Below are 14,432 nucleotides of genomic sequence, written 5' to 3' on the forward strand. Positions count from 1 at the left end.
TTTATTGTTACACACTTTTAACCTAACAATCTCACACAGTCTCAGTCCGATGATGTGTTAGGGTCAACTCGGGGTTCAGTATAAGTCCAAGGATACTTTGACATGTGAACTAGGGGAGCTAAGGGATCGGCCTTCGGGTTAGTAGACAAGCCACTCTTCCTCCTGAGCCACAGCCACTTTCTGTTCATACATAAAGTGCACAAAGTATCTGCTTTCTGCTAGGAAGACTGCCTGCTCATCCATGCAGACACAGACAATATGTTACACATAACCTGACACATGCAAAGTTGGGCTAGCCTGCATGCTTTCTGAGCATTCAGCAAAATCAACCTGAATTCAATTCTGAAAAGGATAAGCAGCAGAGACGGGTTGATGGTTTTACCACATTGTTTAGAGACAGAAACTAATCACATATTTTAATAGTAATATTTTACCGTGTAACAGACCCATTGATGCTCATTCCCACATCAAAGGAAACTATAATAATACATGAATACAAAATAATTTAATCACTTTATTGACAAAGCAAGAAGCAGACTCGACAACCTTCCAATTTATTTGGGTTATGGGTACAGTAAATCACTGTAGGAAGCAAACACAGTATATGCGGTAATCAGTCATTAGCAAATAACAACCCAGAGCAACCTCTCTCTGTTTTGCATGTTGGGTATTATTGCTAGAAACCACATAACACATCAAACGAGATGCTTCACGGTGCCCTGAAAATGCTTCTGTAAGTCGGAAAATCAACCAGGAGTCACCACAAAGACCTGGAAGAGTAAAACTGACAGAGATGCTGCTGTCATGTGACCGATATGAGGATTAGAGTCACATGAGTGTTTTGAAAGATGGAAGACGTTCTCTGCGGATGTGTGCAGATCATTACCGTTTGTTTGCATGATGTGAGATATAGTATGCTATGCTCTGAGGCAGTGAAGATTTTGTTGAAAGAAAGACATCTTCGTTAGGCGTCGCACAGTTTGTCTTTGTGCTAATTTCAGTGGTGGGCCTCTTTGGCTCATTAGCGTTTTCCCTCAAGGCAGACAAACAAGTCGTCAGTCTCTGAGTTGTAAGAACTGTAGCAAAGATGCGTACAGCAGCCAGTATTTTGATGTTACATAAAAAGCATGGATCATCTGCTGTGAAATCTATTAAACTGATGATTACAGGTGGATGGAGAGTTGAATCTACCTGGATAGGAGGTGCAGTGATTAACTCATGGAGTCTAACAGTCTAAAGCTCAGTTTTCCCTGTCAGAGAAACTGTTTTGGACAAGACAGCTTTGCACTTATATCACCGACTATCTCATAAAACTTGAGGAAGAATAGTGCACACGGTCATGCTAATGGCTTCCCAGCTAAGAGGTGAATGGAAACCCTTGTCATGTTCGCATTTCTTTGCTAAAAAACAAAACAAAAGAAAACAAAAGAAAGAAAAAGTGTACTTCACTCAGGTTGCATCCAGACCTTTTCAGGTGGCATAAGAATATGCCGATTTACTCACCGCTGCGTCACGTGCAACATATCATTGAATCCCTTAACATTTAGCGTAGCAACTCATCTCATAAAGAGTCAGTGACAAAACTTTAAAATGGAACAATCCATCGGACAGTTCAGAAAAAAAATAAAGCGAAAACACTGTGAGCTGAAAAATTACAAAGATAGAAACTCTTTTCACGCCTCAAATGTCCTTACACCAGCTGACCTCACCTACTCATAATATATAAATATACAATATATATTGCTTTATTAATAATAGTCCTACAAACATGATGCTAAGCCGCTAACCGGTGGCTTAGGAGTGAAAGAAAATCCTTACAATCAAATTCAGTTTTACAGGAAGACTCGCATCAAGCTGCGGTTACTCAGTTAGGTTATGGCTCAAGGAAAGCATTGAAGAAAAACTGTGATCTGACTTATATGCAAACCCCAACCAGAGTTGTATAAAAGGAAACCATCCGTTAAGTAAAGACTTGTAGTTTCCTTTGAGTCCGCGTGCACGTTTATTACATCACGACTCCTCTTATATATTATAAGGCAGTAGTTGCAGTGTATATGATGGTAAAGTCATAAACGGGCGCCGTTAATGCAAGCCGTAGCATAAAAGGTTGATTTCACCTGCTTGCTTCATGCTGTTTGCTCATTGTTTCACTAGGGGCCACCATATGCATGTGTTTTGATAACAGAGGGTAACAGCCACTGCATCCGTGTGCACTCACAAGGCTAGTTTGGGAATTTGTTAAATGTGTTTTTAAAAAAATGTGAAAGGAAATTCCATCAAAACAATCATCCGGCTCTTCAGTGTAAGACACATCATCAGACACATCATCAGACACATCATCAGACACATCAAGAAATCTAATTTTTTTTCCTGAGGTAAAAAAAAAAGAAAAAAAGAAAAAAAAAGTGAAACAAAACAACACAAGACCCTCAAACACAAATATGCCGAAGAAGGCGTCGTACATGTGTGTTTTCTGTACACAGCCCACACCTGAGTAAAGTGCACAGTCCAGTGAGTCAGAACTGATTATCACCAGCATGTGGCCTGTTTACACGCAAAGCAGGCCCTGCAAAGGAAAGGCAGCACACCACCCCAATCCATCACTTCTTAAAACATACAGACTGAAGTTTCATGTGGCTGACCGCTCCTCCTTTAGAGACAGGCACTGATAAAATATACTGTGTACCTTAAAGGAATTAAGTTAGTTATTTTCAAATTGTATCTCTACCGCTATTTAAAAATGAATGACAAGTTGTGATGCTTTCTTAGTAATGTAGTGATAATATTTTGTCTTTTTCTAATGTTTTTTTAACCTGTTGGCTGAGATTGATGTAGACAAACAAAAGTCTAATGACCTTTAGTACCTTTCAGGACTTCAGATTTGCACGATTCACAGTTCAAAATAATTCTTCTTCATCTTACACTTGCCCTCATCCACTGACTGAAACAAGCTGTTGTAGCTCCTTACCCTTTAAGCCAGCCTTCTTCTGATTGGTTGCCTCTCATAAGCAGAAGGTTTGGACGATAGGTGGGTGGAGCCTGAGAGGACCACATAAGGATATCTCCTCCCTTCATCATGCAGAGGCAGTAGACTGAGCTTTTGCCTTACATACAGTACTTAAGAAATGTATTAGACCACCGCCCAGTGTAAGGTTTATGCCTCAGCTGCCCTAAGCGAACAGTATCTGTAACTAATTTTTTTTTAATGTTTCTGTAATGGTTAATATTCTGTATGCACATTTTTAATGCTAAAATATAATTATTGTCGTCAATTATTACTTTCAAATCAGCTGCTGTAGAAAAAAAAAGTATAAAAACAATATTAAAGCACATTATATTTTTTTGGTTGAGATGCCAAATTGTATTAATTTACTTGCATTCCTGAACAGAATTTTTGGTGATCTAATAAATTTGCTTAGAACTGTATTTACAACAAAAATAATTTAAAAAAAAAAAGCATAATAGGTCCACTCTAAAACAGCGGTCCCCAACCTTTTTTGCGCCACGGATTTGTGTCCGGTTTATGTCCGACAATATTTTCACAGACCGGCCTTTAAGGTGTCGCGGATAAATACAACAAAATAAAACCTGTACAAAAAAAGACGATTTATTCATAACACACGGGAAAAGACACAGGGAAACCAAGTTAACGATAAAACGATAAAAAAATAATGATAAAAACCGATAACAACCCTGAAAACCGGGTTAGGGTTAGCCTCGACTCTCGCGGCCCGGTACCAAACGACTCTTGGACCTGTACTGGTCTGTGGCCCGGGGGTTGGGAATCGCTGCTCTAAAGTGTATCATGATCTGGTCACTAACCAGAACAGTGAAGGCGGGCTGTGGGAAAACGCTTTGTTGTTAGTTGAAACACTGATTGGCTGCTTTGCACATGGCAACAGTTTGCCTTCAGGCTTTCTGTGATGTGGGTGACATTGTTAAACAGGTGTACTCTGACTCAAACCAGCCTTGTAGCTTTGTTGCCCAAACGTAACCAGGCTGCTGTTAGGGAGTGTTTCTCAAACAGGCATTCTGCTGGTTACAGAGAAGAGTTTAGGGCCAGATTTATTAAAAAGGGCAAAATAGCGTGCTTTACAAAAGTTGCGCTGCTTTTTGAACGGTCAATTTCAGCATCAAGTTAAAAAAAATAAGACCTGCTTTTATTCTGTGTTAAATATCGGCACAATTAAAAGTAAATTGCATTATTAAATTAGTGTGCGTGCTTGATTTAAACATTCTCCTTCTTATATTTTGCACCTTGAGAAGGGAACTCCCAAAATTACATATTTAATATCAACATATCACAGGCAATCTTGTCACTGTGATCTCTTTCTGGATGCTGATAGTACTTTTTACTGTGCCGGGCAACATTTTAGTAACTCTGGCAGTTAGTGCCTGTTGAGTGAGCATGATATTCATTTTAGACACGGCCTTGATGCCAGGTAAAACTGACAGAGATATCTAAAGTCTGCTGTGAAAATGTGATTTGTACCGTGCAGTTATTTAAAGCAAGTTTCCTTAAAAATCGTTGCCTGGACTGATTACTTCTGTTTTTCAGATTACACCGGGGACTTTGATGCATGGCTATGGATTTTTTCCAAAAAGAAGTAAAAAAAACAACCCAAAAAACCCAACAACAACAACAAACTATGTATGTTTCTATTCAAAGTGAGGAATTTCCTGGGGATCAATCGTTTTTTCATGTGCCTACCACCTCAGATATATTCAGCTGTGCCGCACGCAAACACTCAGCCACCTAGGGTGATTTATGAAGGGCCTTTAAAGGTCACAGCTGCCTGGGTAACACAACTACCACAGCAGCTTCTAGTCCACTCTAAATGACTGCTACCACGGTCAAACTCAAACCAAGAAGGGGGGGCTACCATAAAATAAGGCCCCGCAGTATGCAGAGAGTATCTGACAGCAGTGTAAACAATTCCTTCTAGTTTAAAAGACTGACCTAAAGTGACACTTACTGACTTTTGCGAGTTATTTAAGGTTACTTCAAAGTTCATATTTTAAAAAGAGCGTATAGTGAGTGTGATATAATAAAATGGCTAAAACCAGTCTCAGTGTGGATTCAGTCAAGGTGCAGAACAACAGTTATCACCATTAACAGTCTGACAGATGATACAGTGGTTGAAATGCACATGTCACAGTAGTTACTAATCTGCTTGCGTCTCCGCAGCGGGAGGCGCTGCTGCTGAAGACACCAGTCTAGCAGCTTCATCTTGGGGCTCCACTGGCCCTTCCCCACCCCCTGCCCCTTCATCGTCCTCCTCTTCTTCCTTCTCCATGCCCAGTGGAGGCTGTCTTTGTGCCGCACTGTGCCTGGAGCGGGCCCTGTGCCTTCGAGGGTGGAGGAAGAGAGCAGGGTCCGGCATGGCTGTGGGCTCTGCAGGGCCCGTCACTTTCTCTGTCGGCACACACTCTCGGGAACGCTCAACTCTCGAGGAAGCCCTAGCGCTCTTACGTTTTGGTTTAACCACAGGAGAAGAAGGCGAAGCTCCTGAAAGCATCTGTGGAGAAACTGTGGAGTTATACTCAGCACCGTACTGGAGCCCCTGGTTGTTGGCCCTGGAAAGCAGGCCCTGCCTCTGCTGCATCCGCTGCTGGTGCAGTTTCTGCCTCGCAGCGTGCAGCTGGAAGGAGAGGTATGCCGCAGCCTCGGTTTGTTTCTGCAGCTCCGTGTTAAGGACGGTCGAACAGTGGCTGCGGCTTTTCAGCTCCTCCAGAAAATGGCGCTCTTTTTGCTTGAGATTGGCTCTGAGAACTCCCACCAAAGCCCCTTTCTGAGTGAGCTCCTTCCTAAGCTCTCCCAAGGCGCACTCCTTTTCTGCCAGGCGGTTTTCAACCTCCAGACTGCGAGCTTCCAAGAGCTCCTCTTCCTCCTGCAATTCTGATGCAGACCAGAAATGCAAATTATGAACATGTAGAGTTTCAGAATAAAGTTTGTTTCACATTTATGGAAACCTCTCTGGTATGCAACATACTCTCCTCTGTTTTACCATCCATCAATCCATCTTCTGTTGTAGAGACACCCAGACCTCCCATGTCCCACCCATCTCAACTGTTGAGGTGCTCCCTCATAACATCATTATCCATTTTTTCCTACCACAGGGCCTCCTCCCAGTTTACCATGCCCAAAATACTTCATTTAGGAGGCGCCAAAACAGCTCCTTTAAATCTGGAGGAGCAGCATTAACTCTGAGCCACTCCTAAGTGACCGAGCTCCTCAGTCAATCTCTAAGGAGCCCAGACACCCTTCAGAGGAATCTCATTTTCTGCCGCTTGCATCAGCAATCGAATTATTTTGGTCACTACCCACAGCTGATGGCCATAACAGCGCAGATCGACCAGTAAATCGTCAGATTTGCTGTGAAGCTCAGCTGCGTCATCACCATGAAGACAGAGCTGAGCTGAGACCGGTACAGCATCCACATTACTGCAGACGCTGCACCGATCCATCTGTCAATCTCCTGCTCTCATTTCCATCCTGGGGTGGGCATCCCACCATTTTTCTTTATGTGATAAAATAATCAGAATGATTTTTTCTGGAGAAATATAAACATTTTCTCCTGACCTAAAAAATGAAAAGATAAATATTTTCTGATTGATAAATAATCAAAATTCTCGATCAATCACTTTTTTTTGGTCAGTGGATCAAACTAATATTGTCCTCGTTTCCATTCTGATGTTTGATAATGAAGGGTCGTTTTTTGTGAGGCCGTTCGGTCCATATTATGGGAAGATCTGTGTGTTACTGTGATATTTGATATCTTTAATATGTCCTGCCCACTGCAGGCCGACTGATGCTCACATGCCGAATTTGTGGATCAGAGAAAAACAGAAGCTACAGCTTGATTCATGTGTTTCACTTCTTATCACCAAAGCAGAGCTAATGCTGTTCCATAAGCATTTATATTCTGTACAGTATGCAAAGCTTGTCCTCACAACACAGTCCCACATTTAAACAGACTGCACAGACACAGACTTTCATTCAGGCTACTACTAAACGCCTTCTCTGCCAAGGTCGTGTTTAACACAGCACACTGCTCATTGCTTTTTCTCCTTTTTGCCTCTGTAGACGAGCTTTCATCTCTTTTTATTCCAGTAAAATTCCCCACAGGGATGAGAGGCAGGTATGGGTGAAAAGCCCTGAGTCAGTGCGGTTACCTCAGGGCTTACTGAGCAGGAGAAGCTGCTGGAGGAGCAGGAGGAGCAGGGGATTATAACCACAGAGGCCGGCATTGACCCTTCTGCCCAGAGGGAAACCGACCTGAAAAATCCTAATAAGCTGCTTCATATACTGACAAAAGCTTTGAAATTGGGGGTCCAAACTGTAACATCTTGCAGCTTATGGTATCCCATTCATGTAATTTCTCTGTCCATGACAGGCCTTTTATTGGGTTTCATCTCTGTTACTCATTTATTTCTTTATTTTCTCCATTTTTCTTACAGGATCGATCCTCTGAAGGCCGACCGGCTTCTCTTTCGCCCATCACCACACCCCACCTAAACTCATACGCCTGCTATAGAACTACCTAATGTGAACTTTACGTCCATCCATACGCCTCCATGTCTGCAGCTGACTGCACTCTGCCGCCTTTCCTTTTGCCTTAATTGCCCTCCTCTCTCCCCCTTGTTACTTCTCTCCTTTCTTTTCCTCTCTTGTTTCCTACATCTCCTTCTCTCTCGCTCTCAGCAAAATCTGTAAGTGGACACCCCCACCGGGACCTCGAGGAAAAAAGGAGAGCAGAAGACGAAAAAAAGAGGATGGATCAATTTGCCGGGGTGAGGAGGAGAACACAGGGCTGTGCTGCATGATGTATCGTGAGTGGGGGGATAACCTGCCCTGGATAAAGTAGATGGGATCTAATGGCTGAGTAATGCAGCCAGGCACAACTCCTCCCCCCTGCCTCCCGCACTCTTTACAAGCACACGCACATTTATACAGCCTTTTGACTGCTCTTTCTGGAGTCTGTCTCCAATTCGCTGAGACAAAATGGTGCCTCTTTCTGCACTGAGCCACCTTCACGAGGTACGCTTTAGCCGCTGAGACAGTTTCTTCATCTTACGTGTGAAGCTGTAGCATCTTTTTACACACGTGGCTTTACCAGAGACTCCTCCCTCCTGAAGAGAGAGGCAGCGGTGGCCGACAAAGATCTGTTCCCTGGAGGATGCAAGGGTGGAAGCATGGCGAGAGACAGGGGTCATCTGGGGGTTAAAGCTGAGTATGGGGAGGGTGAGTGAAAACTAGCTCGGGGAGATGTAAACATGTGGCTGTCTTTGTGTCCTCAAAGCCAAAAAAAGATGACAAAAATCCAAGAGGCACGAACACAGTCAGGCACGGCAGAGAGAGGAGAACTAGGAAGAGCCTGTGAAGGGAGCGTATGTGAACTCAAACATACCTATTTGACTCCTGCCCGGAGGCTTCATCTTCAACTCGCTTGTCAACTCTGAAAAATGCAAGAGACGCACAAAGACAGCGGGAAGAGAGAGAAATCAAAAAATCAGAGATTAAACGCAGGCGATCAGAGTCTTATTAAAGCTGTATGCTGACAGTTTGTGTTTGCTGCTGCTGGTGGTTAACATAACAGATGCTCGATGCAGTACATCCTCGGCGAGCTCATGCATAATTTATGAAACAAAATCTGAAACTTTACATCAAAGACTGAGTGCTAGAGACTGCCACAGTCTGGATCTGTAAGGACACATTTGTCATATTAGCATTTTATTTTATTATCCTTATTTTTGGGATATAGGAGTGAAATCAGCATGGTGGAAAAAGCTGCTTTTGACTGCTTTTCTGATGTATATTTTGTTTTACCAGCTATCTCTCTGCAAGTTTGATTTGGCAAATCCAACCCCAAAAGTTTTTCGTGCCACCGCCGGGGATCTTTTGCTTCTTAAACAAACGTGTAAACCACTACACTGTGGAGCCACTCTCAGTGTAATCAGAATATATTTAAATAAAAATGCAATCCCCGTGAGCTGTGCCACATTTAATAAAACATCCGATGAAGCTAAACATCCTGTATTGCTTTGTACGAGAGAATCATTTCAACTTAAAGCCACAGCTTACAATCATATCATTAAAAGTACCTTTACATTATTTTAATAGTTCTTTTTCCCCCCCTTGTATAGCACTTGAGTGAAGATGTGCATCTCTCTGTTGTATCTGTGTCTGCTGTATGCTTTGTCTGGCTTTTATGTCTCACATTAGGCGCTCGCCTTTGAGTCCATTTCACTTGAGCCATAAAAGCAAAGCAAGCAGATTAGAGGCACTAGAAACTCAGCAGCTTTTCTGGACAATAAAACGCATCTGATCAAAAGATCAAGCCATTAATGCCTTTTTTAGGGGTATATCAGGCAGGAGCAACAGTCTCAAATAGTGGCAGTGATGTTAAAAGATGCTCAGTGTGATATGCAGCATATTTTTAGATGGATAAAATAAAGCATTTCTGATATGTTAAGATAATGTGTCAGACTGAAGTATTCAGTCGTTCAGTGATTTTTGGACTATATTTCTGCATATAAGTGAGTGCAGAGGGGCAGACTGCTGGTTGTGTCTGTCCTGTCAGTCATCTCGACGGTCATCCACAGCAGCCTGACTGCAGCAGGAAAATCTCCACATTCAGCCTTTTTCTGCACACACCACAACACAGAGAGCGGTGCTTCATTTAATTCCCCCGTGACCAGAAAAACTCTTATTCTCTTGAGATATTCGAGTTTATTTAAGTCAGAAGTTATGAGCAGTGAACTTCAGGCTTTTTTTTGATGGAAGAATTTGCAGTGTATACAGAACAGGCTGTACCATCATGTGCGTGTGGCTTGGTTATCCCTAGCCTTTCTTCTCCTCTTGCTCTCTCTGTCACACCCTCTCTCCTTCCCTCTGCAGTCAGCATACTGTAGCACACCCACCCATGCAGCTGGCATGAAGAGAGAAAGACAGATGGGGGGTGTGAGGGTGGAGGGTTGGGAGTTAAAGAAGGAAGGAAGGTAGGCGTGAAAAAGAAAAGGGGAGCTCCAGAAAGGCACACTCAGTGATTGCACCCAAATGTGAGTGACTTCGAAAGCATCTTATTTTCTAGTTATCACCCTCATTCACAGCTTCCATGAGCCTTGAAACTCCGTAAAATTCATTTAGCAGCGGGGGAGCACAGAATAAGCGTAACTCTAAGAATTATTCCTGACACAATGAAAATCAGTCACTCAGCACATTGCAATATCCAGCGTGTGCAACACTTTGTAGGTCAGTCTTATCTCCTGCAGCCTGACTGAGCGTTCAAGGCTTTTGTTTAGTCGATTCAACCTTGAACGTTGGAAAGGTATCTGGAAGGACAAATGCAACTCGTTTCTGGGATGCACAAAAAACGCATTAGACCAGACAGGAAGACCTCATTTACAAACAGTGATGCAGCTTGTAGCTCATGAAGAGAGAAGCGCCTTTATGTGCTGATTAGGAAACTCTTGGAGTTGAGAACAGTGAAAAAAAAGAAAAAAGGCAGAACTAACGTGCACAACAACACTGTCAGCCCAACCTTGCAGTAACCTTCCACGCTTTATTAGTGAGCTGGCAGGGTACACCTCTGAGTCCTGCAAACTGCATTAGCCTATCTGTTCTTCACTGCCTCAAGTTACAAATAAAAACGTTCAGCAAAGAAAACTAACTAATCCGTGACAAGCAAATATTCAAAGACCACGGACAAAAAAAGCGACATCTCTCCTCCTTTCCTTTTCCTCGCTTGTTCAGATACATACGACTGTTTGATCTTTGCCTTAAAAAGACATTTGCATGGAAAACCTTTTAACAGCTTTTCCACTCTGGCCCGACGGCATCGTGAGAAGCTTTAAAGATGTTCAGCAGCAACAGCTGCTGAGTATTGTTTTTAGTGAGTGCAATCCCACAGAAACCTCTGAGGAATGTGGAAATTAAAGGCAACAGCAAACTGGAGTGAGGAGAGCAGGCCGATGCCACCAACTGCTGAGGAAAGATGATTTATTTGTGTACACGTACTTCTGGGGGCAGAAATGCACTGTACTGTCTTTACGCAGGTTTGGCCTCGTTTCCTTGCAGCTGACAGAAATATGACTGAAGCTCCATGTGGACCAAAAAAAAAACCCCCACTGCTATAAACAATCTGTAAGAGCCCCACATTACAGTGGGAGAGCCCACAGAAACAAAAGGAAGAGGAGGAGATGGCAAAGAGCAGGCCAGCTCTCTCTCTGTTGGTGGTGTCATTGCCACACGCAGCTGCACTGAGCAGATGTGACATGTGTGCGGGAGAAACACAAAATAATGGACCCAGCCCTTCCCCCATCCTCCTCCACCCCCTGCAATCCTCTTCGTATGGATTACTAAAGCTATAGGACCCATGGACTCATTACAAAGCACGTGTATTTCTGTGTCTGTCAATTAACTAATGTGTGTGCTGCTGGTTGTGCACTGGGGACAAAAAACTGTTCACATAACAGGATTCACGTCCCAACCAATGATGATCTATTTTAGGCTTTTAAGCTAGAATTATTATAACAGGGTTGATGGTTAGCCAGAAATAAACAAAAACATCTCCACAAGAAGGCTAATACCAGACTGTGTGTGTGTGTGTGTGTGTGTGTGTGTGTGTGTGTGTGTGTGTGTGTGTGTGTGTTTCATGTGCATCTGGATGCTTGATTAAATGGAAGAAGGCACCATCCATTAGGCACCAAACAGGAAATGATGCAATCTACAGGAATTGTAGCATGACATCATCATGTAAGCATTGTCTGGCACTGAGTGGTGCTGCAGACACACATTAGAAGAACAATGAGGACACACACACACACACACACACACACACTGGCTTTAGCTCAGTGGATGTGTCTCCTTAAAAAAATTAAATGTTATAATTCAGTGAAATCAGGGAAATGACAGGATCAAAATATCAGAGTGTCTGATGGTTTATTGTGAGGTTAAAACCCCCATTCAAAGAAGGCTGTTTTCCAAAATCTCAGTAAATCCTTTCTCTGAGGGTAAAAGGTCAATTAGATTGGTCTTAGCTGATTAATAAAGAGCTGCAGAACACCAGCAATGCCTAAAGAGGATTAGCCAAAAGGATTCTTCAATTAAATATGAACTCATAAGACCGCAAACGATTAAAAATTAAAATGTACATTACAAATGTACCTTCCAGTGTCCACTCGGTACTTTTTTTGGGAGGGGTTTTAATTTTTTTTTAAACACATCTTGGACACTCAGACATTGTGTATCCTCACATCTTATATTCTATAAAGTAACAGAAGTCATTTAAAATAAACATATAGCAGAAACCCAAGAGGAAAACTGATTTAACCTCGTAGGACCTGGCTTCCACATATGTGGTCATCACATTTTGGGTTGTCTAGACCAAAATACTAAATCTTGCTCTACAAGGGCCTGATATCCACTTACGAGGACATTATACTGCCACTGTTCTGTCGAAATTTAAAACAAATGTCCTGATATGTGGATCTCATTTTTCTCAGAAGCAAAAATCATGTAAAAAAAAAATTAAAAAAAAAAAAAATCTGGTAATTCTTTGTTTTTGCATTCATCAGGTCCCAATCAGTCCAAATAGCAAAGAGAATTTAAAAATGCATGCCATGAAAGAGTTCGGGTCTTAGGAGGTTAAAGAAGCCAGGAAGTACTCCTGCTGATTCTCTAAAGGCCATGTGGTTAAATATATTTTTAGCGTCAGTAGAAGTAGGGGGTCAGGTAGAGTTTTTTAGGGCTTTACTTTCAAAAACAGCAGCAACAGCAGCTGAGAACCCCTCACCTGTGCATCGTTTCTGCAGGGAAAGGATCTCCAGGTGAAGACCATGGAGCATGGAGAGGTGCTCCTTCCTGAGGAACACCATGCTCCTCTCCACACCCTCTATCTGCTGAGACAAACTCCTCTCATCGCCCATGGCTGAGTCTAAAGAGACGAGAGAAGGGGAGAGAATCTGCGTTTACTCCTGCCAGACACTAACTTAGAAATTCAGATTACAACCTAGGAGCTCCAGCGGCTCCACGTAACTTTGTCTTCAGTGGGAAGTGCCCGCTCGGAATTGAGGTCATGCTGGAGCTATAAATAAGGCATTGATAACCAAAAAAAAAAAAAAATCAAGCCTGACCGATAACCTCGACTTATATTTCATTAGATAATATAAGTGTCCCTGCTTACCTTAAATTGACGTTAAGTACCAAAATGTGAAGAAATGTGATTTGCTAGCGTTATAAATACGTCCTCCGGTCCGAGCATGCTGGCCTCCGGCGTCGGTCCAAATCCTGCGGGCTGCCGCATTCACCCAGACATTTTATCTGGAGCGTTTAAGTGCTTTTCAGCAGCATGTGACGCTGTTTGATCAGAGGAAGAGCAGGAGGAGGAGGCTGGATGGGTGCGTAAAAATGCAAAACGACGCATGGCACCGCGATCCGCCGACACCAAAAACAATCCCTGCTGAAACATCTGCAGGGTCGATCATCAGCAGCAGGAACATGAAGCTGCTTTGAAAACCGACGAGCAAAGTGCGCAGTCCATTTTTTTTCTTAACGTGCGCACCTTTCCTCCGCTCCCACCAACTGAGGCGTCATCGAGCTGCTGGATGAGCAGCGAGTTGAAGACGGTGATGAAAACAAGCCATCGTGACCAGAACACGCGAGAACATCGTACGACGGGGTCAGTCCGCCAGCTGATTGGCTGAGCGGCACATCACCGCTCCGAGTCGACTCTGTGGAGCAGCGGTCCCCAACCCCCGGTCCTCGGACCGGTACCGGTCCGTGAGTCGTTTGGTACCGGGCCGCGAGAGCTGAGGCTCAGGTGTGAAATGTATAGTTTTCAGGGTTTTATCGGTTTTCAGCGTTATTTTGTTATCGTTTACTCGGTTTTCCTGGGTCTTTTCACGTGTGTTATGAATAAATTTTCTTTTTTTCGGTACCGGTACTAGTTTTATTTTGTTGAATTTATCCGCGACACCTTAAACGCCGGTCCATGAAAATATTGTCGGGCATAAACCGGTCCGTGGCGCAAAAAAGGTTGCCCGCTGCTGTGGAGGATCAAGGCGCAGCTCGTGCGTGTGAAGACGCGAAACTTTAAAGCCTCGCGTGCACGAAGCGTGTTTGCTTTGTGCACTTTAATAAAAGGATGCGCGTGATTCCAGCACCGTGGACAGCGAGACACTGCTGCAGTGGTTCTCAACATGAGGCATGACCTTGAACAGATTTTCACCAAAATTAAATCAGCCCCGGTATCTACCGTCACAAAAATTTAACACAAACTCAAAAACTGTGGATGCCAGAGTGCTAACAAAGAGACAGACAAACACATAGATCCAATTACATACTCTCTCCTTCAGGCGAGAGAATAAAAAACAAAAACTCGACTGTCACTCCCCCTCAGCCTCCTGGTAGATGCACATATAGCCTAAAT

The 14,432-nt window shown here is 43.2% G+C and overlaps 1 protein-coding gene across 1 annotated transcript; it reads right to left on the reverse strand.

The window, feature by feature from the left end:
• Window positions 1-501: 501 nt before the first annotated feature.
• On the reverse strand, window positions 502-14,009 carry ccdc92ba (coiled-coil domain containing 92Ba). Its single transcript, XM_082503680.1, has 4 exons — window positions 13,188-14,009; window positions 12,798-12,938; window positions 8,412-8,459; window positions 502-5,899 (listed from the first exon to the last, which is right to left on the reverse strand). The coding sequence occupies exons 2-4, from the start codon at window positions 12,928-12,930 to the stop codon at window positions 5,166-5,168; spliced, it is 915 nt and encodes a 304-aa protein (XP_082359806.1). The 5' UTR covers window positions 12,931-12,938; window positions 13,188-14,009; the 3' UTR covers window positions 502-5,165.
• Window positions 14,010-14,432: the final 423 nt, after the last annotated feature.

This window comes from Aulonocara stuartgranti (genome assembly GCF_965226115.1).
Source record: "Aulonocara stuartgranti genome assembly, chromosome: 14".
NCBI classification, from domain to species: Eukaryota; Metazoa; Chordata; class Actinopteri; order Cichliformes; family Cichlidae; genus Aulonocara; species Aulonocara stuartgranti.